We start from the raw sequence: 26,923 nt of genomic DNA on the forward strand, positions 1-26,923 counted from the left end.
AGACTCTACCATGTTCCTAGATTTGTTCCACAGATTAATTACCCTCACTGTTAAAAAACTGTGTCTTATTTCTAGTCTGAATTTGTCTAGCTTCAGCTTCTAACCATGGGATCTCAATCTGCCTTTTTGCACTAGATTCAAGAGCCATCTATTATCAGAAATCTCTTCCCCACGTAGGTACTTGTAGATCATCTTCAAGTCACTTCTTAACCTTGTCTTAGATGAGCCAATTAGTTAGGTTAGTCTCTCACTGTAAGGCACGTTTTCCAGTCCTCAAATCATTCTTGTAGTTCTTTTCTTAACCCTCTCCAATTTTTCAACATCCTGTTTGAAGTGTGGATACCAGAACTGGACACAGTATTCCAGTAATGGTCTCACTAATGCAAAGTTTAGAGGTAAAACCACATTCTTACTTCTACTTGATATTCCTTTGTTTATACATACAAGAATCTTTTTTTTTTTTTGGTCTCTTAATTATAGCACTGTACCGGGAGCTCATGTTCCTTTTAGTTTTCTACCATGATTCGTAAGTCTTTTTCAGTGCTACGGCATTCCATGATATAGTACCCCATTTGTAAGTGCAACACACATTCTTTGTTTCTAGACATATGACCTTGCATCTGGCTGTATTAACAGTGCCCCTGTTACCAAGTGATCCAGGTCACTCGATATAACTATCTCCAAATCCTGCTGAGAACAGCTGCACATGACCAGATGGATAGGAACTCCTCCTTACACCTCCAATGGATCAGTGGCATCTTTTCTTCAGACAAAGCGGTATTTCACAGGTGATATCACTGCAAACTTCCCTAGAGTTGAGGAGCCAGCACATTTTTAAACATTAGTGTCTATCTATCCTATGCGATAAATCTGTTAATGAACATGTTAGCAGACATGTTTTAAAGCAAGGCATTTCACCCCAATCTGGGAACCAGGTGGATTTATTTTTCTATGCTAATTTCAAGAGTAGTATTCTGCTTTCCTCACCTCTACCTTACTCTACTGATTACAGCCCTTCCTTTTCTTTTAATGAGAAATACAGTATGTAAAGTCTGATACTCGCATTTTATTGTTTGAGATACAAAGTCAAGACATCTGAACTGAACATTAAAATTTAAAATGAGTTTTTATGCATTTTATGTTAACTAAAATCTATACCTAATCTACAAAATACATAAAGTATTTATAAATGTGAGATTGGGTATCTTTCAATTGCAATTAAGATACTAAAGGCCCAAAGGGGAATATCTGCTATTTTCTCCTTCATTAAGTGAAGCTCTGTCAGCTTTAACATCATCGTACTAGAAATACATATGAAGCTATTTAACCTCCGCTTATTACTTAAATATTTTGTTTCACATAAAAGTCCAAACAAGATTTAACTGAGACCTAAGGAAAGAGTTAGAAACATATCCCTGCAGCCAAGCAAGCCCAGAGACTTTTGGTAATAATTCTGTAGGTATAACTCCTGGAGGAGCTAAAACCTTATAGGTATGTTCATTAAACTGATCATTTAAAACTTCCTTAGTGCTAGCTATTCCTTCAATAGACAAAGTTGAGCAAGTCAGCAGCACTATGCAATAGTAACCAGCAGAATGAATTTGGGAAATGAAAAGGCTTAAAAAACTTCACCAGTAAGACATCGCCAATTATTGAAAAGCTGGAGAACGGCAGGGATGAAAATGGGAATGAGCTTTTCTCATTTTGTAACCTTATCACAAAACTTCAGACTTTAAATTGGGAGCCAGGGCTGGGTAAATCACAGGTACAATGCAGTGCGGAGGCACAGTAAGCCATCCAGTGTCGCTATTATGGAGATGCCCCTTAAAATCTCACATAAAGGCACACATTTTTCACCTTCGGTAGAAGCAAGAAAAAGTGTACTCACAAATACTTAAGAGTGCAGTTCAAGATGAAACCACTTATTATTGAAGCCCGTCTCCCCCCAGCAGCCTATCAGTGGAGCCATTCTACACAGCAAGGGTACATCAAATGTATCTTCTGAAAATCACTTTTAGTATACAAGCAGCCTTAACCTTTTCAGGCACAACATGTTGGCATTACCAGAATAACACAAAGATTGGCTCTCTGAACCTGCCTTGAAGAATTAGTATCATCTTTGTCTCACAGTAATATGTTCCCTCAGTTGACTAGTCTATGGTTTTTCAATATTTATTTTGACTATTCCTGCATCAGATACTAGTTTATTTGTTGTTAGTTGTAAAGCTATATCTACTACTTGAAAAAATGAAGGGACACAAAGTACTCTAAAAATCCTGTCTAAAACCCGTCAGCTCTAATGTGGCTTTTTTCTACAAACTTTTTTCTGCAAAGTTATCATTCAAGCTAATTTAGCAATAATTTCCTGGAAAAGTTCTCTATAAATATTCATCTTGCAGCCTTCACATTTATTGAGAACAAAGAAAGATGCTTTTATGCGTTGTGTACTGATATCAAAACACAATATCTCAGCACTGCTACTACTTTAAATGTATTTCAAATAGCAGTCTTCAGCGACAACTAATTCTTAAACACATCAAAACATCATATACATAATCCCCTTGTCACAAAATATAACGAAGGATTAAACTGGCAAATTAATAAACTGCCACAAAAGTGGCAAGTAATTAAACAAAAGCACTCTACTGTATAAACGCTAGCAATGTGTCAATACAAAATAAGCTTCAGGAGCTCTGTTGACACATCTATGAACCCTGGCAAGAATCGTCAGACTCAGTACTGTAGTTCTGTTTTTAGCTGAGAAAGAACACAGAGGGTAGGTTTCGGTGATTACTCCTATGCCCAAAGGGCTATTTTATATGGTGCACTAAATTCTCTTGTGTCATCCTTTCTGTTTAACGAGTATGAGAGGACATCAGAGGAGACAGTATGGGCTACGGGGTCTCTAGCCAATAGGAGAATGACACTGAGCTATAAGGGTCTGATTCTCTGTTGTATTCTGCCACCTGCATGCCTCTTTATGTCATACAAGGGGTGGAAAGCTGCTGCTCTGGAGTGCAGGGGGTGCCTCATCAGATGGCCTAATGTCTCTTTATTGATCTCCCCCGCTCCTAGCCCTGTTGTGAGCATCAGGTATGATCAAGGGATTAGTTTTGGTGGAGAAGAGGGGGAACAGCTGGAGCACATTGCTCTCCAGTGATTCTCTGCTTCCCACTGCCTGTGACTAGAAAGAGAGTGTAACTTAAAATTGTGTATGATGACTTTGACACTGGGTGGGTGGGGATTGGGCATATCAGCTACCCCAGAAAATGGAACCACTCAAGTGTCTCAGAGCCACCTTTGCCACCCAAACCCCTCAGTTACAGCACTAAGCACAGAAGCAAACAATGCACAGTTGGGACTTAAGTCTCTATGGGTATGTCTACACTGCAATAAAAGCCCTGTGGCACGAAGGCTCATAGCCCAGGTTAGCTGGCTTGGGCTCACAGGACTTAGCTGAGGAGCTAAAAATAGCAGTGCACACGTTCAAGCTCAGGCTGGAGCCTGGGTTCTCAGACCCACTTCCCTCATGGGGACTCAGGGCCCAGGCTCCAGCCCAAGCCCAAACACCTGCACTGCAATTTTATAGCCCTGCAGCCCGGGCCCTGCAAACCCGAGTCAGCTGACCCAGGCCAGCCACAGCTATGCCATGGGTCTTTTATTGCAGTGTAGGCAAACCCTACTTTGTCAGACCTGGCTGATGTAGCAGACTGGTTTGCCCATTGCCTTTCGTGAACTGGGGTTTAGCGGAGACTGAGCTGGCTGGGATTTAAAGCAAATAAGACTGAGGTGATGTTGATAAATTAGGACAAAATGAACAGAGATGACATCAGCTCACAAATCAAGGGACTTTGCTCTATTTTAGTTTCTCAGTTCTGCAATTGCTGATCCCATGGATCCTCAGCTGCTTCTGGATGCCAAGATAGTATCCAAGCCCAACAATTTATTTATTTATTTATTTTTACCAGAATGTGGTGACCTTTTCCTTCGTATACTTTCCCTTTCCATAGCCCAGTATGACCTAAGCCTTTGCCATCTCCAAATTAGATACCTGTAAAACACTCTACTGACAGCTGGGCCTTTCAGCCACTCAAACTTCAGATGGTGCAGCATGACGTTGCTCACTTGTTAAGCAGTCTTGCTATTGTTAGGATAATGTTATGCCTGTACTACATGAGCAAGACTAGCTTCAGATTTTGTTTTAGATTCAGTTTAATGTATTAAGTTTTAATGTTGGGCTATTTGGGTGGTATTTAACTGCCTGTGATACGTAGGAGCTCAGACTAGGTAATCTATGGTCCCTTCAGGTTTTCAACTGTATGAAACCCATATATCTTTAAATGATTTAGATCCTAGACTCCTCCATCTTTATATGATTTAGATCCTAGACTCTTCCATGAACCCTCTATGATTCCACATCTTTCCTCATATGATACTATGGAAGCAGAATTCAATGGAGGCACTTAACAAAGCCCTGGCTGGGATGATTTAACTGGGAATTGGTCCTGCTTCGAGCAGGGGGTTGGACTAGATGACCTTCTGGGGTCCCTTCCAACCCTGATATTCTATGATTCTATGAACAGTCTCCCAATTTAAATAGGAGGGCCCACAGACAGGATATTTCCAGAGAAGGGTCCTCCAATTTACACATTCAAGCTTCTCTTATTAGTTTGAAAAAGCAAGAATTTGTTGTTCTTTAGATCACATTGCAATGCATGTCTTTTTGAACAAGATTTTTCTGGGGAAGAGATGGCAGGGACTAAGTGGATGCTAGAAGGCAAGATAGCAGTGTCTTTGTTTTGGAGGACAATCTGGGCGGGGTTTTCAGTGTGAACACTGATTCAGTTTGCTGATGTACTCTGTACAGAGCTCCAGATTTTCAGTTGTATCAATTATACAATTTCTTCTGACTGCTGCAAAACCTAGTAAAATTCCTCCTCCAAGTAACTAAGGGGCCACTTAATGGATTCTGTTAGCAAGTCTGGTGTAACTTACTAGGGGAGTGACTCCAAATGTCACTAGGGGATCAATCATGAATGGTACCCAAAATATCCATAAGTCATTCACTTCAGTGGGAGCTGAGGGCATCCATCACCTCCCTGGTTAGCGCCTCATGTGCACAAAAAGAGAAACAACTAATACATTATCACAAGGTGCACAAACTAAAGAGTGGGAGAGGATAAAGTAAACAGGCTAAAACTGATATAATACTGAATAATACCATAATATTCAGAATCTACCTACATAAACGTGTGTGTAAAGAAAGTACAAATAGTCTTAAAAGTTAGATGCACAAGAGGAAAATGTCCAGAAGCTAGTGTAACAAATGCATCCACCTTTATCAGACCTTGACAGCAATATGGAAATAATGCTTTCTACAAGAATGAATGATACTTGAACAATTTCTCTAACATATTCTCTTGTTCATAAGCTTCCTTATTCATTATGTATCATTGTTGAACAGAGACAACTGAGGACAAAACAAGACAGTATCACCCAATTCATGTTCTACTTCCCCCTACAGTGGAAAGATCAAGTTACTTCACAGTTATCAGGGGAAAGAGAGAATTTACTAGGGATGGTGAGCTAGGCATTGTAAGAAAGAACCTGAATCTCATCCCTCTCTTCCACAACTCAACCATACCAAAGCCTGGTTTTCTCCCTCAACACAAGCCACCTCCCCATTTAGATCTCACACCCTGCCCCTCCCATTTCTCTTTCTCTCCCCTGGCCCCCATATTTAAAGACTATTTTCAGGGTTCTGCCTAATCCTGGCCCCTGACGTTCATTTCTCATGTTGGTCTTGGACTATTTACGCCCCAGACTCATGCGAAAGGGTGAAATATTTGTTTGGAGGTTTCAAGAAAAACCCTCATCTTGACCCCACAATGCAGCTTTGAAGATAGACGGTGCCAGAAGACTGAAAAAAAAAAAATTTGGAAGGAGTCCTACTCAAGCTGAAAAGAGGAGGAAAACCCTACAATTTTGGATTTTTATCTGATCTAAACCTTGAGGTCTGCCCATCAATTCAAGTTAGTGTATAGTTAACACTATTTCAACAGTTACTATGTAGTCATTGCATTACTGCCACAAAATAACATGCTGCTTCTCAGTAAACATGCAATTAAGTTGTGTCACCATTGTAAATCTCATTAAGAGCATTCCAAGATATCGGGATAGGAAAAGATCTTTCCCCCATACTGACTATTTCTGTGAAATCCCTTTGACAGAGGCCAGTTATAAAGTAGCTAGTTAAGTTTATAATCTTCACCACCGGTAATTTAATCTGTATTGGATTTAAATTGATTTTCTTCCTCTTGGCATTAGCAAGTGAAAAATTGACTGTGTATGTTTGCGCCCTACTCTTATCTCTCAAGAGCAAAAATATTGCATCAAGAGCATAGGAATTTTAAGGGGTTTTTATTAGAGCATCAAAGTTGGCATCTACACACTGTTGAACCTTTCCTGTCTGATCCTAGGCAATCTATTTCTGTCTTCTGCATGCAGATGGATTTAGTCTGTGTAAGGGAGAGATATGAAAGTAATAGTCTACCTCAGAACTTGATGAGTTATTTCACATTGATAAATGAAAGCATTAAACAGATTTAAACTGTATGTTGAAAAATGTCAAATCAAATCTATTCTATTTCTGTTTCTCTTTATCTAGCTATTTTAGGTCATTATATGGCCTCTGTCACCACAGCGTTTGAATGCCTCACAATCTTCAGTATACTTATTCTCACACCATCCCTGTAGGTAGGGAAGTGCTATTATCCCCATTTTACAAATGGGGAACTGAGGCAGAGACACATTAAGTGCCTTGTCCGGGATCAAACATGAAGCTTCTGGCAGAAAAGTAAGTGAATCTGGGTTTCCCACAGCCCAGGCCAGTGCTTTGGTGACGGAATCATCCTTCCTTTCATCATGGTGCATATCAATTTTTTAAAAGCTGATAACATGCAACTGTTTATTAATGAATTGAAAACATCAAATGTTTTAGGCAGGAAAAAAGTACAATATGGTATATTCTCACCCCAAGGTGAAGGTGTTACTGTTAGAGGGGGAAAAAATCAATATTTATAAATTGGAATTAAAAATTGTGTTATTCTTCTATATTAAAATCACCTTTAGTTATGGCCAGAATTTGGCTTTGTTTTGCACATCTTTTATATTAACTGTATCTGAAGCCATTTTACAATTCAACAAGTTCGCTGGTTGTGCAGTGATTCTGTAGTAAAATGAGGCAGCTATTACTTGATCAGTAGCAGGTTACTTAGGCCCTTGTGTATCAGTGACTGTTTTATTAGGAAAGAGAAAAGTTAGTGAATGCATTAGAGGGTTTCTCCCTTGCTCTTTAAGCGAGTCTGGTTTCAAGCCTCATACAGAGAGTAACATCTGCAACAGCTCTGCCCACCTTACCTAGCACTGAAGAGAGGGTTTTTAATCAAATGCTGATACTAAGTCTTGGTATGAGACTCAACTTTCTTGACAAGAGGCTAGTGTTCTATCATCTGAAACATACTATTGTCTAATACTTTGATAGTACTGTAATAACTGTGTGTGTTACTTTACAATTATTATACAAATATTTAAACTTAGGTAAAGTGTAGTCTCATTTTCCAGATTTACTAGACGCTTCACGTTTGTAACTTCAGGCAAACTCCTAAAATGATCTGAAAAATCATGTTAATGTTCTATAAAGTATATTTACAGCGGCCTTACCCAAGTAGCTATGCAAGTTAAAACTGAAGAAATGGGGTTGAGTGGATAAAGAAATGATAACATAAAAAGGCAAAACACAACAGAAAATAAAAAGTAGCAAAACTGTATATGATTTAAGACTCGGCAGGAAGTAAATCAAATTTTTCTGTTAGTAAACATAGATAAATATTAATTTTGTAATCTTCATTGGTACATCACGTAAGACCGAGCACGTGGATAGATATGGTTTCCTCATAAAGCTCCTGCTTTCCTTCAAAGATGTTTTGTTTCAAATCTGGGCAGAAACCATCTGCTACTTTTAATGCAGGAAATGGATTACAACCAAAATACTTTCCGATAATTAACCCTTCCATGGCAATTGGTACAACTGGGTTTCTTTAATTACTTAGTGCTGGATTGTTCCACCATTACCCATATTGAGTAGTACTTACTCCATGAATAGCATAACTGAAAGTAAAGTAACTACTTGCCCCCTATCTTTAGGGCCTGAACTCAGATGTTAGGCAATTTGCTCAGCATGTTGATTGCTGACAGCAGCCACAGGGCCAGTGCAGAGCAGGAGCTTTGATCTCCATTCTGTTACCTGTGTTGCATTAGCACTATGTTAGGTATTACTACCAGATAGCTAAGCCCCTTTGTTTTCTGTTTAAACCGATATTTACCGAAGATTTCCCATGTTTTACAAAAAGTATTACTCAGAGTTTTTCTTTTTTTATTTTCACCCTACTTTTGAATCATTCAAATGTATAAAAATAACTTACTTTCTTAGGAAAATACAATACATTGCATGAGATACATGTATTATAATACATTAGTCTGTGTGTATACGCAAAGCTGCCTGTAAGGCTATGTATTAGTCTAGAAGATACACACAATAAACAAACAGGCTCGCTCACAAGCTCTGAAGTGCGTGCAATTCTGAACGTACTGATGAATCTCACCCCCATCACATACACATTTCAAGCTGTTAGCAGATAATGGTTTAAAGATTTGATACACTAAAATGGGAAGAAAACAAAAATCTGTATCAGAATACATTTCAGAACACAAGGAAGTATTCAAAAGTTTTTAAAAACAAAAACAGGAGAAGAAGATGAAGTAGAGTGTATGCACTGAAAATGGTATGGTCCAATTATTACATGTAAATCTTTATAGGCTAATAGTTCTAAGTCTACAACAGTAAACTTTTTATTCAAATGAAAAGTTTTATTTGGGGATTAGAGATATATTGTTTTCTTAAGCTCAGAGGTAGCACTGTGTTTCGAGTTTTACTTTAGTTCTGCAGCAAACCACGCTCATGAACAAAATTCAAAGCATTAATCTACTGAACACTTTTCCTTCCCCCATATTTCTGTCCACCAAAATAAACCCCATTATTTACTCAGAAAAATTATTAATAGTTTTTTGCACTGATTTTCACCTGTTTTTGTTGTGGTGGTAATAAACACTGATGAATTCCTGGGGAAAATTAAAAACAAAAACTGAAAACAAAGGGCCCTACAGAGATAGTACACTATGGCTACCACACCAAAACTCAATGATGATTTGTCCATGAAACTCTAACCTTACTTTCCTCCCATTTCCCTCCCCACAGACAGGAAAACGGGATGAAAAACAAAACAAAACATTCAGCTACTACTCCATCCTGGCCTGTGACATGGGGGAGCAAGGACAGAAGATCCTCCTCTCCTTTGGAAAGAAACCAGGATGAAAATTTATGAGGAACACCAACCTTCAGGCTTATCGAAATAAACCAATCAAGGAATTGGCAGTGTCTGTTCTAAGGGGTAAATACAAAAGCAGTGGCAAAATTTGACATTTATATTTAGTATGTAACAAGTCAAATTCTGGTTTTTGATCTGGATTTCTCTCTTTTCAGATGAGGAGAATAACTGAGTTTTTGAAGACAGAAAGACTGCCAGTTCGCTTTGAAAAGGTGGCAAGGCAAAGTGTTATGTAGAAAGTAAAGAGGCTGAAAGGGGTTTTTGGATTAAGGGAAAAACTTATTCCAGCTTTCTGTCCACATTTGCACTGACAGCAAGGCTGTGGACCTAGCACTGTGTATGTTTTCTTATATGGTTAATGAGTGGAAATCCAGTAATATACGTATCAGTAATTAAAAAACAGAATTTTCAAGCATTTTTTCCTTTCCTTTCATCAGACAACTACTACAAAAAGCATTCCCCTGATTCTGACTATACCTTCTATTGTTTACAAAACGACTATAAGTTGGTTGTTAAGGTGCAGTTCAGACTTCAGCTGGAGATGCAACAGACAACTGTTTTTGCACAAAGGAAAGCAGTCTCGTTGCTTTGTTCAGCATCAGCACTTAAATAAATAATGATGCTGAACAAGAAAGAGGAAGATTCAAATGCAGGTTTCTCTCTTCTTTTGATAAGTATAAGACATCAAAATCTGGTGGTGGTGGTAGTGAGGGGGATTCAGATCTTGTCATGCTAGCTTTTGGAAGGAAAAGACTGAAGCTACAGAATATGTATTATATGTCACATACAGTAATGAAACAACAATATTTTCCATGAGGTGTCAGCAAATCTATCTGAACATATTGGCAAGCTCTTCAAAAAAGCTTTTTCCTGGCTGCTAAGCAACCACAGAGGAATTAATTTCATTAGTTAATGTGAACGAAATAAAAATTCACAATTTACTATGATTGTACAGCTACTGAATACTCCACTTAAAATTATCTCATTCTTGCTTGAATTACATGTCCAACTCTCTCTTTCACCCCTATCCGCGCCCCCCCCATCATGAGTTTCTCAAAACAGAGCTGATCATCAATCATGCAGGCTTCAGTTACCAAACCTTCCTGTTATCTGTAACAAGTTCATGCCCCCCAATATCTTGCGCACTGAAAATTCATATAATTATATTATCCAAACCTGCTAATGGTCTTCTGGGACACATGAATAATTACATCTTAGCCACATTACTTCATGAGACTGGAATATAATATACAATATATCTGAGTAAACAAATAGGATAAATTGTATTGTGATGCAAAATCATGACCCTACCATTTTTCAAGTTGACAATTTTCTGATTGTCCTATTATATTCAAAGTTATGAGTCTCCTTTGTCCACTAAGCACACGTTGGATCATATCTTTAAATAGTAAATCTGTTTTTCCTCAAAGGTGTACAGAGATGTATAAGACACATGATTGGGGCCATATAAATGCTTCTTTGCAGGGCTGAACTATGATCAGGGATACCATTATCCTAGGGCATTGTAAGGATAAGGATCCTGAGTGAGTTATAATGCCTGGAAGAACTGCAGTTCCTTGGTATTCACAATAATCCTACACACTATCGGTGCTGCAGCTTACATAAGGGCCTGATCCTGCAATCCTTATTCACATGAGTAGTCGCCTTGATTCAAGTGGAACAGGCTCTTTTTATGTAGCTGCATAATATGACTAGATTTTCAGATCAGAGCAAGAGCATTACGGCTTTGCACACTGAATAGGAGTATGCCATCTACTGAATTTTTCACTCGTGCAATTATTAGCAGAACTGGTCTGAAATAAAATATGAAAACACCTCTTTTGTCAACTTGTTTAATTGTAAAATGTACCTGCAGTTATTTCAGTTGGCTGTATGCATAACTTGTAATAAGATGGTCATACAGCATAGTACAGTAGACAATGTATTCACAACTGTACTTTTGGTATTAACATGGCTACTAGAAAGAACAGCTTCTATTCCTCATTCAGATACTCTGGCTCCTCAGAAGCAGTACTCATAATCTCATAGTCTTTAATGCCAGAAGAAACCATCATGATCATCATACTCCCTTTCCTCTGTTCCCTGATGTTCTATCATTCATCATCCTGTGCCTCTCCAACCCACCCTGGCATTATCATTTTCATTGTAATCAATCCCACTGAGATTTTAAGATCCTTGAGGCAAAATCACTGGGCCAAATTAATCCCATGTGTAATTTCACTAGCAAAGAAGATACCCTAGAGATTAATCTGGCCCATTGTTTTATGTGCCTGTAAATCACCGTGCACACCAATGCCACAACTATATAACAGAATAAATAAAATGCATTAAAGGAACATTATGGTTGCAAAGTCAAGGACTCAAAGTTAGGAAATGCCAGAATTCTGGTTGCTCATATCCTTGTGTGCATGCATTATAATAATTTCCCATTAAAAGTCAAGGGGAGTTGGGCACCTAATGCCCATTAGCATCAAAATATATACAAAGGTAACTTTCATTCTGGTGACAGGTTTCAGAGCCGTGTTAGTCTGTCTCAGCAAAAACAATGAGGAGTCCTTGTGGCACCTTAGAGACTAACGAATTTATTTGGGCATAAACTTTCGTGGGCCCACGAAATTTGTTAGTCTCCAAGGTGCCACAAGGACTCCTTGTTGTTTTCATTCTGGCATTACCTAAAGTTTGAATAATTGACTGTGCATCCTTCATGTTGTTTTAACAGGTTTGTGTGTGTAATTCCCTCAATTTTTTAAATAGGAAACTGAAAAACAAATGACATCATGTGGAGACATACTGATCCGTGCAAATGGGTGATCAGCAGGCTGGAACTCAGGAGTATGCAGACTTCTACCACTTGAGCTAAAAGAGTAACTGGCAGCAGTAACAGACTTGTTCACTAAGCAGATCACCTACTAAAATGGGACACAACACCTCTTGCTCATAGAGTACTTAACTGTTTTGCTAGACAGCAGAGGAATATGGGAATCAGGAAGGTTGTGGAAGTGGGTGTGGTCTAATAGTAACAGAAAGCAAAGCCAAGCACTCAGATTTGGCAAAATCATTCTGAAAGGCAATGGGGCTATGTTGATGAGATTTCCCATATTAGAGACCGTAGGTAAATGTTGAAAGATATTTGGTTGCTTCCTACAGTAGGGGTATGAGACCTCATTCAATAAGGGCTGTGAAGTGCATAGAATTACCACCAGTCAGTGGAACAGTTGAGACTGGAACTTATGGTGGTCTCTCAACGCAGTGCACCTTCCCTTAGGCCACAGTAGGCAATGTCTGCGGCTACTGCAACATGTACCCATCCAGAATTCTAGCTCTACCTACCCACTAGGAACAGAGAACGTGCTCAGTGGTGTGGACATGCAGGAAACTCTTTGGGGCTGGGGCATATTCCATGGAGATTTTAGCAGCATCCCTTTCACAGGTTATATGAATATGTGCAGAGGGTGATTTTCAGAGGCTTATAAAGTTGTCCAATTTCACAGGGAAAGCAAAAGGCACTTCTGTGATTCCAGAACTATCTCCCTGCCCAATTTCAAATTCTTGTCCCAAAACATGGAATCACAAGAGCGCTTCAAAGAAATTGTTTGCCAAAATTATCCATTTTGCACTAGCCTTGAACCATTTTCACTTTTCTGAGACTGAAGCAGAGAGATCAAGCTTGGAACATTTCAGTATGAATGGTTAAAGTATGGCAAAGTTATAAGCAACTGAAAACAGATTTAAAATAAAATGTGAGGCAATCTTAACTACAGGTGTAGTTACTGACTCAACTCATAATATTGGAAATGTAATCTAAAATGAACAAATTACATAATATTTTATTAAATAGGACTGGTACAGACAATTCCCCCCCTGCAAATATTATGATAATTCAAAGCTTTAAAAGACACTGAGAATACTTAAGCCATTATTTTAACCAAAATCTAATAAGCAAAGAGACAATGCTGTAACTTCCCACATCTCACTTTCAAGGTGCTACATTTGAAGGGATATTTGTGGTATACTGTAAAACAGCCCAAACTTTTGATTCTGAATACAAAAGGAGCTGACTGTTTGGCTTGCACTAATGTCATACTCATGTCAATAATATCCAGTAAAAGGTTGGATCTGATTTATCATTTCAAAAGTGATCTATATTTTGTTATTAGAGTGAAAGCTTTGCATGAAGCACATATGCTGAGGACTACAGTGGATCTCAGATGGTTAAAAATCACTCTGCCATCAGCCTTGTGTCTCAAATGATACCACTACCCAAGGTATTCAATAACCACCAGAAGAGCACCGTTTGTTATGTCCTATTGCTTAGTGAGTGATTCAGTGATTACCAAATAATGCCAATGTAGCTTTTCAGATAAGGAACTGAAACAAACAATATTAAGACTCATATCTCATGTTAATATCAATATTTACAGCAACCCACTTTTATTAAAACAAACCACCTTTTGTAAACTGTGAATTTATCCAAACCTATTCAGAAGCATACCACCTGTTTAGAAACTGAAATTAACTGTTTACTGCTTATATTAATTTTATGTCTATGAGTTTTCTCACTGATTAAAATGTAAACATATCAGATCTTCCATCTGTTTAACATCAAGAGGAATTATTTAAATTAATCATGAATTATATATTTTTAAATAGCTTCTTCCACAGATTCAAATGGGCTGCTGAAAGGTATCCCATCAACCATTGCTCCTGCATCTTTCCTGGGATTTCAAATTAATGTATCTTAGGCAAAAATACATGGTTTTAAGGTTTATATTTTTAAAATGCAGGCAAGTATGAACAGCCAACAGAACAGAACAAAACCAAGACAGCTCTGTAGAACAATAAATATTTTCATATAGCCCACAGAAATGTCAGGCTTGATAACAATATGCATTCCCTCTACATTAGGAGTCACTCACAACCCGTTAAGAACTTAAAGACAAATGTCAACTTTCTAAGTGACAAGTGTGTGCAGTAATATCTTTTATTGGACCAACTTCTGTTGATGAGAGGGATAAGCTTCTGAGCCACACGGAGCTCTTGTTCGGGTCTGGGAAAGGTAGTCCCAACATCACAGCAAAATGCAAGGTGGAACAGATTGTTTAGCATAAGTGGTTAGCACAATTGTAAGGGACCATTCAAAGTCGAGTGGCCCGTTAACACCTCTGCAGTCACAGGACTAAAAGGGGTGGTTAGTGGGCTACAGATTGTTATAAGCAGCCATCAATCCAGTACCTCTGTTCAGTCCATGATTTTTAGTGTCTAGCAGAGTTATGAATTTAAGCTCTCAGGCTCATTTTCTGAAAGTGTTGTGCAGGTTTCCTTTGAGGATGAGGACTGGCTAGGTCAGATACCTAGCGATTGCTTTGGGAAAAGCATTCACCCACAGGTGATAGAGTGCCTTTGTCACCACACCTACATTCATAGATCCAGTAATGACCCCAAAACACACCAAGAAAGCAGTCGGGCACTCAGCTACTGCAGAATATGCTCTGAGGAGGAAGTCCGGGATATACACCTTAATACACTTAAAACCACCTTCACCAAACAAGGACATTCAACTAGAGAAATAGACCACATCATGGAACGGGCCACCCACATATCCTGAGAGAATTCGCTTCAATACAGAAATAAAAACCCTCTCAGACTGCACACCCCTAGTTCTCACCTACCACCCCACACGGACACATACGGAGCAACATCAATCACAACCCAAACTTGATGGGGACCCCTTGCTGAGAGAGATCTTTCCTGAACCTCCACTTTTGGCCTTCGAAGAACCCCAAACCTCTCCAAGCTCATCATCAGAAGCAAGCTCCCCACAGACCAGGACACACTAACTTAAAGTGGCACCAGATCCTGCCAGAACAGCAGATGCAAAACCTGCAGACTTATCTCCACTGCTACAATGATCAACACCCTCTACAACACCCCTTTCAAGATCCATGAATCCTACACATGCCTATCACAACATGTGATGTGGTGTACCTCATCCAGTGCACTAAATGCCCCAATAACAACTATGTGGGTGAAACCAGACAATCACTATGCTTTTGAATGAACTCACACAGGAAAATGATAAAAGACAAAAACACCCTAAACACCTGTATGTGAACACTTTTCACAAAACAATCATTTTATATCTGACCTATCAGTACTCATCCTCAAAGAAAACCTGCATAAAACTTCCAAAAGATGAGCCTGGGAGCTTAAATTCATAACATTGCTAAACACTAAAAATGATGGACTGAACAGTCACACTGGATTTATGGCTTATTACAACAATCTGTAATCCACTAACCCTCCCTTTTGCAGAAGTGTTAATGGGCTTCAGCAGTGTTACTGAGCATCCTCAGTCCGTGTGAGCATGCACAGTACAAGCCAAGCAGCAAATCTGGTGGGGGGGGGGGAGATGCACATGACCCCGCATGTGCCCTCTCCCCACAACACATCGCCTCTGACTCTAGAAGTACCGTTTCCAGACCTGAAGAAGAGTTCTGTGTGGCTCAAAAGCTTGTCTCTCTCAGCAACAGAAGTTGGCCCAATAAAAGATATTACCTCACCCACTTTGTCTCTCTAATATCCTGGGACCAACACGGCTACAACTACACTGCTTACAATTTTCCGAGTGTCATTTTTTTCCAGTGGCTTACGGATCATGATATCATGGTTATTATTTTTAATGGTCGAAATGTGTCACATATTTGTGAACATTTTTAAATCAAATACTTCAAACAAAGAGCAAGATACCTGGGTTCTTCTAAATTAATTTGTATATTCAAAACTCAGAGTAACTTCAACTTCAGTTCAACAGTTTATTCCAATAGGTGGTGCTAGTAATTTCTGCATTAGCTGTAATAGCTATTCCTTTCCTACTCTGTTAGCAGGCTCTGTTGTGAAATGTAAATTGCTGCTCACGCACAAATGAAACTGAGAAAAAGTAAATTACTTTTACTTTTATCGGCAGCTGAACAAACTCCAGTATTTAAAGTGGACTCTGTCCAGACACATACAGGGAGACCACAAATCACAATATCAAACGCATGAACAATCAGAAGGGTTTACCACAGGAATATACCCAGGCAATTCTGTTTGGAGAATAAAATCTTCCTGGAGAGTTTGACTGCCAAGTAGCAGGCATTCACATTTGCATCAACAGTAAACATTCCTTTCTTGTTTTCAGAATGTTTTTCCCTATACATCTAAAAGAACATTTGTCCTACAGGGCGTATTGCATTCCAAATGCCAAATTCTAGCCCACCATCCTAAATACAAATTGTCCAGTATCAGTGCAAAATACTTTAGTGGTACTATTTTTTCCTTCCACCTCCATAAAGGGGTGATGCTCGGTATCTGAGGAACCCAGAAAGTAGGTTTCTTATTATACACACTGAATTCACAAACAAGTATTCTTTTTGCATCATAATGCATTTTTTTGCAAAAAAATTTAAATGACAAGCTACGGCTATCCTAGCCAGGCTTCATATTAAATTATAGAGCCTTAATTAGTGTCCCTTAAATTCAATTAATTTGAATATTTAAAAATGAAATGGAGCATTAGAGCTTTTTTCCCCTCACACCTCGCTGAAGACCACGTTTCATGTAACTTTTCAATACAAGTTTCACGTTCACAAATCAAGTTAACTGAACTGTACAGGCCTACTTAATATACTAAATTTATGGGTTTACAACTTCAAATGATACAAGATTGCACTGAAACATAACATTAAATTGAAAATTAATTCTCACCTGAGTTTCTTCTGCAGTTAAATTTCAAAGAATGTGTTTTCAGGACCAACATGGAAGAAATAGGATTTGAAAGCAAAAACTAAGGGCTCATCTGAACAGTGGGGTAGTGCATTCTATAGGGGTGTGATTCCTAAAGCGCACCAATGTGCTGTGGATTAATTGGTCCATATAGACCCTGCTGGTACGCACTAAACGTTCCCTACAGCACTTAAAAGTAGCACTGTACTTGTTAAAGCGCAGTAGGGAACTTTTAGTGTGCACCAGCAGGGACTACATGGATCAATTAAAGTGCATCACATTCATGTGCTTTACAAATCACATGCCTGTAGAGTACATGACCCCACTGTGTAGACAAACCCCAAGTCACTGTCGTATACTTCTATGGGTTTGTCTACGCTACAATTAGACACCCACAGCTGGCCTATGCTGCAAGGTGGGAAGGTCCCAGAGTGTGGGCTCCAGCTCGAGCCTAGAAGTCTACACAGCAATGAAAAAGCCCCGCAGCCTGAGTCGTGGAAGCATGAATTAGCTGGCACGGGCATGGTGCAGGTTTTTAATTGCAGTATAGACTTACCCTCTCTTTCCAGCTAGAAGAGGTTTGATTGCTTTCCTGGAGTATAGTGGTTAAAAAAAAATTGCCAATTCCAGGAAGCATGTAAATCCCAGAGTCTCCTGTCGGGCGATACAGAGCAGTATTACAAGGCTACTAGGCCAGCTGTCTCTGTCCCTTAACATTGCTTATTGCTCTTCCTACTTTATCCATTCTCATGATGCATTGTGCAGGAGGTCAGACTAGTCAATCATCATGGTCCCTTCTGACTTTAAAGCCTATGATTCTATGAGTCTGTGATTCTGTGACAGCTATGGATGCTGGCTATGGAGGCATATCAAATGCTTTAGATGCCAACAAAATGTATGTCCCTCACCTACTCAGCAAGAGGTTCTGCGAACAGTGTGGTGGCCTCCCACTTTGCCTTGCCTAGAGATTCTGATACATCATGTCAACAACATGATCAGTTTTCTATTTATAATTCAAGATCAGCAGTATTATTGACCAGGCAGCACTTCCAGTTGGATACCAAACACCAGCTCACACCAGCTGAAGATTTAGCCTTATACTTGAATCTAGAGACTTGACTGTAATCAAGGTTTCACAGCAACTTGGCACCCCTTCAAAATGAAAGTTCTTAATCAGTTGCTTCTGTAAGGGAATTCAGTGATGTGCTTTTAGGTTTTTAAGTTGCAGATGAAAGGCAGGATGTGCAACTGCTGTGGAACCCCTCAAGTTTTTAACCAATACAACAACAGTAGCAATAGCATTCCTTTTTCGTGAGTGGAAAACAACAGTCATAAACCCTTCAAAAAGAAAACGTTTTATTTGTAAAACTTTAAAAAGTAACTAAAATAATGCAATAGAACATTTTGCAACATACACTCACCAGCATTGGAGCCTGTCAGGTTGTAACGAACGTTTAGCTTTTTGATGATGTTTTCATGGATCTGATACCAGTCACTCTCTGTGTTGCACCTATGAAAATGGTAACATTCTTAAATCTGAAATGAGAGCTCACAGTTGTCAGACCCACTGTAACAAACTTAACTGGCCTCTCCAAATAAATCCTCTTCTGCTCACCAACTAGCATCTTGAAATTTATCTAAATCAGCAGGTCATATTGGTGGCACAATGTGGGTTTTGACATGATGCCCAGTGAAACAGCTTGCCACAACAGGGAGCAGTGTCATGGCAGCACTCAGATGCTTTGGTTGAGGATGTCACTGTAGGAATGCTTGCTTTGCCTGGGAAATTTGAGTGGAAGGGTGTCCTTGGTGGCACTCAGTAATTCAGCTCCTGCTGAATTACTCATGTGTATTAATGTCTTCTTCAGCTCTAAATTACAGTGAAACCTCCCTAACGTGACCATTCAAGAGCTCAGCAGAAACAGGACATCTAGTAGAGATTATGTTTAACTAAAGGGCAAAGGAAATTATGTTCTTAGTTTCACAGGGATAGGAGGCTGCCTATAGGAGAAAGCCATTTGAATAGATTAAACAATGCTGTAGGTGCAAAAGCGTCTTGCCGCAACTTTAAAATATAGCATTTTCATTTGCTTTAATTAAAAATTTTGAATTCCATAATCTGACCATTATTTGAGAAATATTCCACAGAACTTTTTCTGGTCATTTAGACTGAAGTTAGTCTCAGTATCAAATTTGTTCTGTTTTATCTAACTGAAGTACTAACGCCACATTTATTTTTACCAACCACAGACTTTGAAAGTGAAATTCAACTGTCCAACCAATACCTTTAACAGCATTGTATCCAACAGAGAGCACTTTAATCTAGACTGACAGAAAATTAAAGTAAAATAAAAGTCAGCCACCTGTTCACCGTCATACTAAATTGCCATCAGAAGCACTGCTTCCAGCAGTTCTAATTCAGCACAGTGGGGAATAAGAGACAGGTGAAGGGCTGCTTTTTAGAGACTGAAGTGTCTTGAAGACTCAAGTACTAAACTACACTGGAAGAGGAATCCGTTAAGTGTCTGACTAGTGTATCTCAGTTTATACTCTTAGAATAGATCATCCCACAAAATATTTCTTAACTTATCGAGCCCAAGGTCAGCAGGGAATTCTATGTTCTGTGTCACCGCATCCAGGAAATTGAACTTTCTTTCTATCTACTATCAGCCAAAATTTCATCTGCCATTTAATAAACCCATGCATTTAAAATAATTAGATTTTGAGTGAGATGTTTTGGTTTTCCAGTCCCCTGCACTTATGGCATTGTTAATAATTTACATTTTTTGCTATTGCAGTTTTGTAATTGTTTTGCATCATTATATATAAATGATTGCCCTGCCTACTTCTTTCTGGAGTGATAAAGTACTCTTGGCAGATGTTTGGGCAGTACAAGGAATTTCAAAAAAGTCCCCAAAACACTTCACATTGCCATATAAAGATTATTATAGCAATTTCTCTGCCTAAGGTTGTTTAAGCATTTCTATTCTAATCCTCCATTTTCAGTAACTTTTAAAACGTTCTGAAACTTACCTCTCTCAGGATCAAGTCTTACAGATTTAGGCTTTGCCCAAAGGAAAATCATTTTGGAAAGCTGGAGCAAAAACAATTCAGCTATTTTGGAGTATGAGTAGAGTGAAAGACAAAATACACTTTCATGATTATCAAAACACTGCTCAGACATTGAAAACCTATGGGTAGAAAGCGGCAGTTCAACAGGGAGAGGAAGTGTGTATACGATCTATGAACAAATGAAAAATCACACTATCGGAAAGCAAAGTTCATTTTTCAGGGAGCTCTTGCAAAACTTGTAAAGTGCGCACTAAAGACGACCTGGCTGTAGATGAATGCATGGCTTAGCTGCACAGTGAAAACTCCAGTGAGGGTGTGCAGCAAATTGTTCACTGTGTTTCTTGTAAAATGGCACACTAAATGAAATTACACAGGCCTCGATCCTGAAAACTTAACAGGACTGTTTGCATGAGTATCTGCTTGATGAAGGCCTACAGACGTAGAAAAATGTTATGATATCCTATTGCATTATTTGATAATTGTATCCAATCAGGGCCAGATTAAAGTAACACATGCACCTCAAACTCACATATTTCCTGACTTCTGAATGTTTAATTGTGCAATTTTTTATAACATATTTTCATTTTTGAAAAAACAAACATGAAGAGTTGATGGAAATTTTTCAACTGCAACAAAAATGGTGAAAAATTCTGATTTTTTTATCAAACCTTTTCCCTATTCTTTGACCAGCTCTAAAATATACTATTTTAGATTATGGGGGATTAGAATGGAAATGCTTAAACAACCTTAAAGGACTAAAGCCCTTTACTTACACTAATTAAAAGCCATTGCTTCTTGGTACAGACTGATATAAATGGACTCCAAACCTCTTAATAAATTAAAAGGAAAGAATCTCTTACATGTATACTTTTAAGATAAGGTCATCCTTTGAGTCTCCTGCCAGTAGATCTGCAATGCTGAGGACTGCACAGCCAAAGGGCCGTCGGTATTGTACGTTGCAAGCATTTTTCTTTTCTCCAGCTCCCATTCGGCCTGTCAAATATAACACAAATATGATGCATAATCCACTAAAATGCCTCTTTCTAAAGCCACAGAAAAGGAGGGAGTGCCCAGCTCAGCTGATACCTGTAGATAACTTAATGGTTTTTATGAGATTATGGCAAGCATAGTGGTTACAAATCTTTTCCATCTTTCCATATTTTCCACTTAAATTAGAACAGTAGAAAATATGAAAAGTGCATTACACTTATAGTGCATTTGTAAGGTCCAAAACTGAGAGGACACTGGTTACCTTCTCCTGAACTCCCCTATCATATACTTCTTTAATATCCAGTAACTATATTCAATTGGGCAATGCTGCACCAAATTTAGCATTCAGGTATCATGTACTACCGGACATTAGGTCTTATCACATTTGTAAATATTATTTCAAGACAGTTTTGTTAATAGTCCTCTGCCCTGTGATTGATAGGAAGTGCTGTCTCTGGCCATGACAATTAAGCAGACAGGTGCTGCCACCATAAGAGGCAATTCAGTAGCATAAGTGGACTAATGCAAGAGCAGCTATTAAAGATGAAAGACGAGGAGAGAACAAAAAGAAGAGGAAAAATGCTGGAGCATAAGAAAGCAAATAAGTATAAAGAAACAAACAAAGAAGCAAAAGGAAGTAGTGATGAAAACCAGACCTTTTTCTAACATTCTTTCCCCTTTTATTCAAAAAACAATAGCCCAACTGCATGAACAAAGCAATAGCCCAACATGCAGCTGCATGTCCTGCATGAAAATAGAGGGGAATCCCTTCCTTCACCTATTCTGCTCAATGACAGCTATGCACCTTTTCTACCAGGTACATATGTGTTTGATGCCAGTTTCTGAAATGAAAAGCACTTGGTCATAGCTGTTGTCGGAAAATGCCTCCCCATAACATTTCCCTGAATCACAGCAGCTAGGAGAGAATCTTATTCTCTAGAATCTTTCATTTTCACCAAGTACATTGTCCAAATCTTATTTTAATCTCAAATATTTCAGCAAGTGTCCTTGGTCTTTCAATAGCTCTCTCTCATAATCCCACATCAGTGCTATGTTTATGCACTGACAAATGGCAAACTATTTATGACTCTGCAGTGTTCCTTGCTCCTTTGGAATAAAAAGATTCTGGGTTCCCTACTGAAGGCCCTTAAAAACTGCATTGACCTTTCAAAAGGCCTGATTGTGGAGCTATGAAACACATAGAACCTATTTCAACTTTACAGAATCAGAAGACAGAGACTTTGAATTGATGCAACTCAAATAGCATATGCAGTGACTGGAATATCAAGACAGTCATACAAAATTCATAGGCATCCTTTCTGGAATCTTAAACTGATCTAAATGCAAAGACTTGAGGTTTTTTTCCCTTGCTCTAAAAAAAATGGAAAAACAGAGAATTAGCTTCCCCCTTCCACCCTCTTCCTGAAACTCTGCTGACACAATGGCAGGCTCTTATTTGCAATCTGGATTGTCAATATTTCAGAAAAATGGTGAAACAAGGAGGATTCTCTACCTTGCCCTTATTTTAAAGGTTTATTCTTACCAACTTGGCTGGTTGGCTCAAAAGTTAACATTTGGCACCATTTTCTCCTCAAAATTGTTTACCACCCAATTTCCTACACCTTACTCATTAAATAAGTATATGTCTCCCAGCTTTGAAGTCCTGGTGATACATCACAACCATATAAAAAAGAAAAAAGTATACAGAAAAGATCTGAGACATTTTGCTTATTCAGGTATGTATGCATTATCCAAACCCAGCGTGCAGTGCAGATAATTATTACAACAAAAATAAAATACTCTTCAAACAATCAGGAAGAAATGAAGGTACACTTAGTGCTGTACATCAACTATATCATTATTTTACAGGCAACAATGCATATCTCTAAGAAGAGAAATACTCAGGAAAGATGTGAAGATTATTTGAGTTAACTCAATATAGCCACGAGACGATTTCTTAAAGAAATAGATTAAATAAAGTACATGCTCTTCACTTCTACAGAACTTAAGCACTGTCTTTGGAGGAAATAAGATTTGTTCATAACATGTGTTAAAATTTTCTTAAAGGGGACAACATCTCCTCCATTGCAGTTTCTTTTCCCTTATCCCACAAAAAGGGCACTGAATTTGTTTGAACTATGTAAAAGAAAGAGTACACATTGTCATCAGTCCATTTATACTTATTAAGTCTGCTAAATTTCCAGACAAATAGTTCTACTAGTGCAACATGCCTGAAATTACTCTGAGAGAGAAGAGTGGGTTTTTAAAACTCTTTATAAACTCATTCATTATGCTATGTTTTTCAAAGCTTACACAGACATACAATCAGCGAATGTGACATATGCCATAAGCAAAACTCAAGCACATTGTCTTTCCTTTATTTACTACCCAATGCCTTCCAAATGTACAGCTTATGCTGGCAGGCTATCGTACATACCTATGCGGATAATGTGCACAGTGATGTAGATGTCCTTCCTGAGTTCACTGCTACTCAAATCCTGCAGAGAATCAGAGTCTCATTATTTTTGACCCACAATTAAAGTATGACATTTAGAGATCTTAGCATATTACTCTATGTGCCAATGAAAGTGATAAATGAACATGGAGTACACTTTTAACAGAGGATTTGTTACAATACAATATTGAAAAATTACATTCTTGAACACTTTAAATTTGTGGCCATGCAGGAGTATGGGCAACTTCTGTCCTAAAATGCTATGGAACAGATTGTGCCTTGCTGCATCCAGGTTGCAGAGGGGCAGGACGTAAGGAGCTCCCTCATGAGCCCCTGCACATCAGTGATGCACGACTGCAGTCCCTACACTCTTTAAAGCACAAGGATTGTTGTCTCCAAGCTACCTCTGGGTGCAGGAGAGACAAGGAGGAGGCGGCACTGGCCAGCCTTGCAGGGAGGAATATGCTGTACCTGTGCACTGGGAAAGCACCAGAAAATAGGCAGAATTCTTTCTCGTGTCCCCCCAGGTGTGGTGCAGCTCTGCAAGACCTTTAGCATTGGTCTGTGCCACAATGACACAGCGGAATCTTTCATTAGGATTCAAATCAATAGCCAAACAAACAGCTCCGACACAGCACTGAACTATTTAATTACACAATAGTTAATTTACTCCATCTTTTATTTAAAATATTCAGCACAATTGCACGAAATGAGCATAAAGAATGTGTAAAGCTCACCACAAAGAGAGAACAATGTCTTTCTGGCTTCTCTGGACATTTTGGCAAACCATTCCTATTCAGTCTTAAAAAAAACCTCTCGCTGCAAGAAAATAAAGTATGCTGAGTAATGTTAAGGCAAATGAGACTTCATTCCGAATTTGTTTCAAAGTGAAATCTTCCTCAAAATATAGAGCAATGACATTTCTAAGAACTTGATAACAAAAAAAAGTATACTGAATGTTAATATTTTGCTTGTAATTACAACAAATCCGATATGAAATAATATTTTTTGGGCTGTGATTTTGTAGAATTGTATTCACTTCCTGTGAAATGATGTAGGTACATAGAAATATGAAAACTATAAAATCTAGGTACACTGGACTTTATTACAGGAGATATGTAATATGTTGGTAAGGATTCTAACTGTGCATGCATTGGCATAATTACACAAACTGGCATTCAATCAGTATCTTTCTCACAGATTAATAAAATTGTCAGAGGAAAAGGTAATAGGTAAGATGATGTTGATGATATTTGTCCCTACTATTAAACTTTAACTTCCACCCTCCCAAATGGAGTTAGACTAGATGGATTTTAGTATACTATGGAATAAGAGCCTTTATAGAAGCAGTCAGGAAAGCATTCTTTCCAGAATTCTGCCTTTAAAATCTGTCAGTGTTTGCTAAATGTTCCTGTGGAAACAAGTATCAGAACAAAGAGTTTGGGAAATTTAAGACTGTCTCTGCTAAAGCTGAGAGAAAGAGAGAATTTTAGAGCCACTGAGGGGGCAGAACCTATGAAAAAGGGAGAAAGGACATTTGTTACATTAAGAAAAGACTCCCATTGAATTGTAATAGGAGTTGGATCAGGCCCATAGGAAAGTTCACTTCATGTGTGGGGGAAGTTTACAAGAGAGTCAGAACCCTCCATGCTTTGGACCAATTCTAATGGGATGTGTCATAACCCTATTTTTAAAGGGTGGGAGCAACAGGGTCACAAATAGTACGATGTACAGAAAATCTATTTTTTCTTCCACACTTCCCCCCACCCCCAGCCAAGCAGCTGTCTCGATACCCCAAAGTTATAAAATAAATTACCAAGAGATCATCCTGCACATACATTTTTAACTACAGCTTTCTCAGCTGTTTCCATCTCTTCTGCCTATGGCCAAAGCCCAAAATTTTTTGCTAATGTTTTATACCAATATATATCTTTTAAAAACAGCAGCAGGAATTTTTATAGGAATATGCCAGATGAGGTACAAAATCCTGAAGATGAGTTAAATCTTTCTCGTGCTGTCATTCCCCATTCACAAAATCTGGAGACCAATCATTTAATCTAAATTATATTTAATCTGAGCTACATTTGGGGGTTGGTTTAATTTGTACAAGTCAGCCAACCTGGGCAGTTTGAATCCCCAGGTACTTAGACTTTTTATTGGAGTAGTTCACTTTAAACCACATTCCCCATTTATAGCTATCCAGTTTCCCATTTGATGGCAGAATAAGTGGAAGCTAAGCGTAGGATAGTCTAAACTCTTGTATATTTCATAGGCAGAAACTTGGAAATGTCATTTCTCAAGCACATACACATACTTTAGTATATAGCCATCTCCTGCAGCCGAAGTCTCCATGGTAACTTTAAAAGAGGGTTTAAAAATAAGGTCACTCAACATTCTGTGCAAAACTCAACTGTTTTCTGTTGCGTATGAATTTAAAAGATGAAGTGTTTTTCAAAATTTATAAAAAAAATGAGCTCATTTTAATACAAATGAAATACACTAAGAGAGTGCTGTTATATCAGATATTGATCTCCGGGTTCTAAATAAACTTTAAGTTAACACTCACCATAGCAAGAATATTACTGTGTGTATTATATAGCGCTTAGGAGCCCCAGTCATGGGCCAGGATCTAATTGTGGCTGATGCCATACAAGCACAGAACAAAAAAGATGGTTCTTATCCCACATCGGCTACATAGCCTGTCTCTATGATCTGCAACCAGCAATGAATCTGAACTGTGTCAATATAATTTTAATCCAGGCAACCAACAAGGCTGTTCTGAATTTCACTGCCTTATCTCCAGTCTATAGACCTGTCCATCAGTCATATGTACCAACAGCTGTGGATGTTTCACTGCATGATTTGTGCTTAAAGCAGGCAAATGGAAATGATTGTCCAAAACAAGAACAGCAGCTTCCAGGAAACTGGATCCTTGGCAGACTTATGGTGTTTACAAACAGTTTTTATAGGCTGGCAAATGTTGAAAGAGTATGCATGCCCTCCAAAACCCAGTGCCTGTTGTAACAGCTTACTGTACATTCACATGTTACTTCATCTTTCAGATGATCCATTCATTCCTGCTCTATACCTTGTCATATAGCTAAACGGCTTGTTATCGCTTACACACTCAGCACCTCATAGCTTGAGATATAAATCAACAAGTCAGGGTAAGAAT

The 26,923-nt window shown here is 38.5% G+C and overlaps 1 protein-coding gene across 4 annotated transcripts in view; it reads right to left on the minus strand.

Annotated features, from left to right (window-relative positions):
- Positions 1–26,923, minus strand: part of DOCK4 (dedicator of cytokinesis 4) — a 420,789-nt gene that overhangs the window by 178,825 nt on the left and 215,041 nt on the right. For all 4 annotated transcript variants that reach the window (XM_084616809.1, XM_084616807.1, XM_084616808.1 and 1 more), the window contains exons 9-12: positions 24,486–24,567; positions 23,731–23,791; positions 21,164–21,296; positions 18,653–18,741 (exon numbers count right to left, since the gene is read on the minus strand). In XM_084616809.1, the coding sequence (XP_084472935.1) occupies positions 18,653–18,741; positions 21,164–21,296; positions 23,731–23,791; positions 24,486–24,567 (365 nt within the window). The remainder of the gene's footprint in view (positions 1–18,652; positions 18,742–21,163; positions 21,297–23,730; positions 23,792–24,485; positions 24,568–26,923) is intronic.

Source organism: Lepidochelys olivacea, assembly GCF_965140295.1.
Source record: "Lepidochelys olivacea isolate rLepOli2 genome assembly, chromosome: 1".
Lineage (NCBI taxonomy): Eukaryota > Metazoa > Chordata > Testudines > Cheloniidae > Lepidochelys > Lepidochelys olivacea.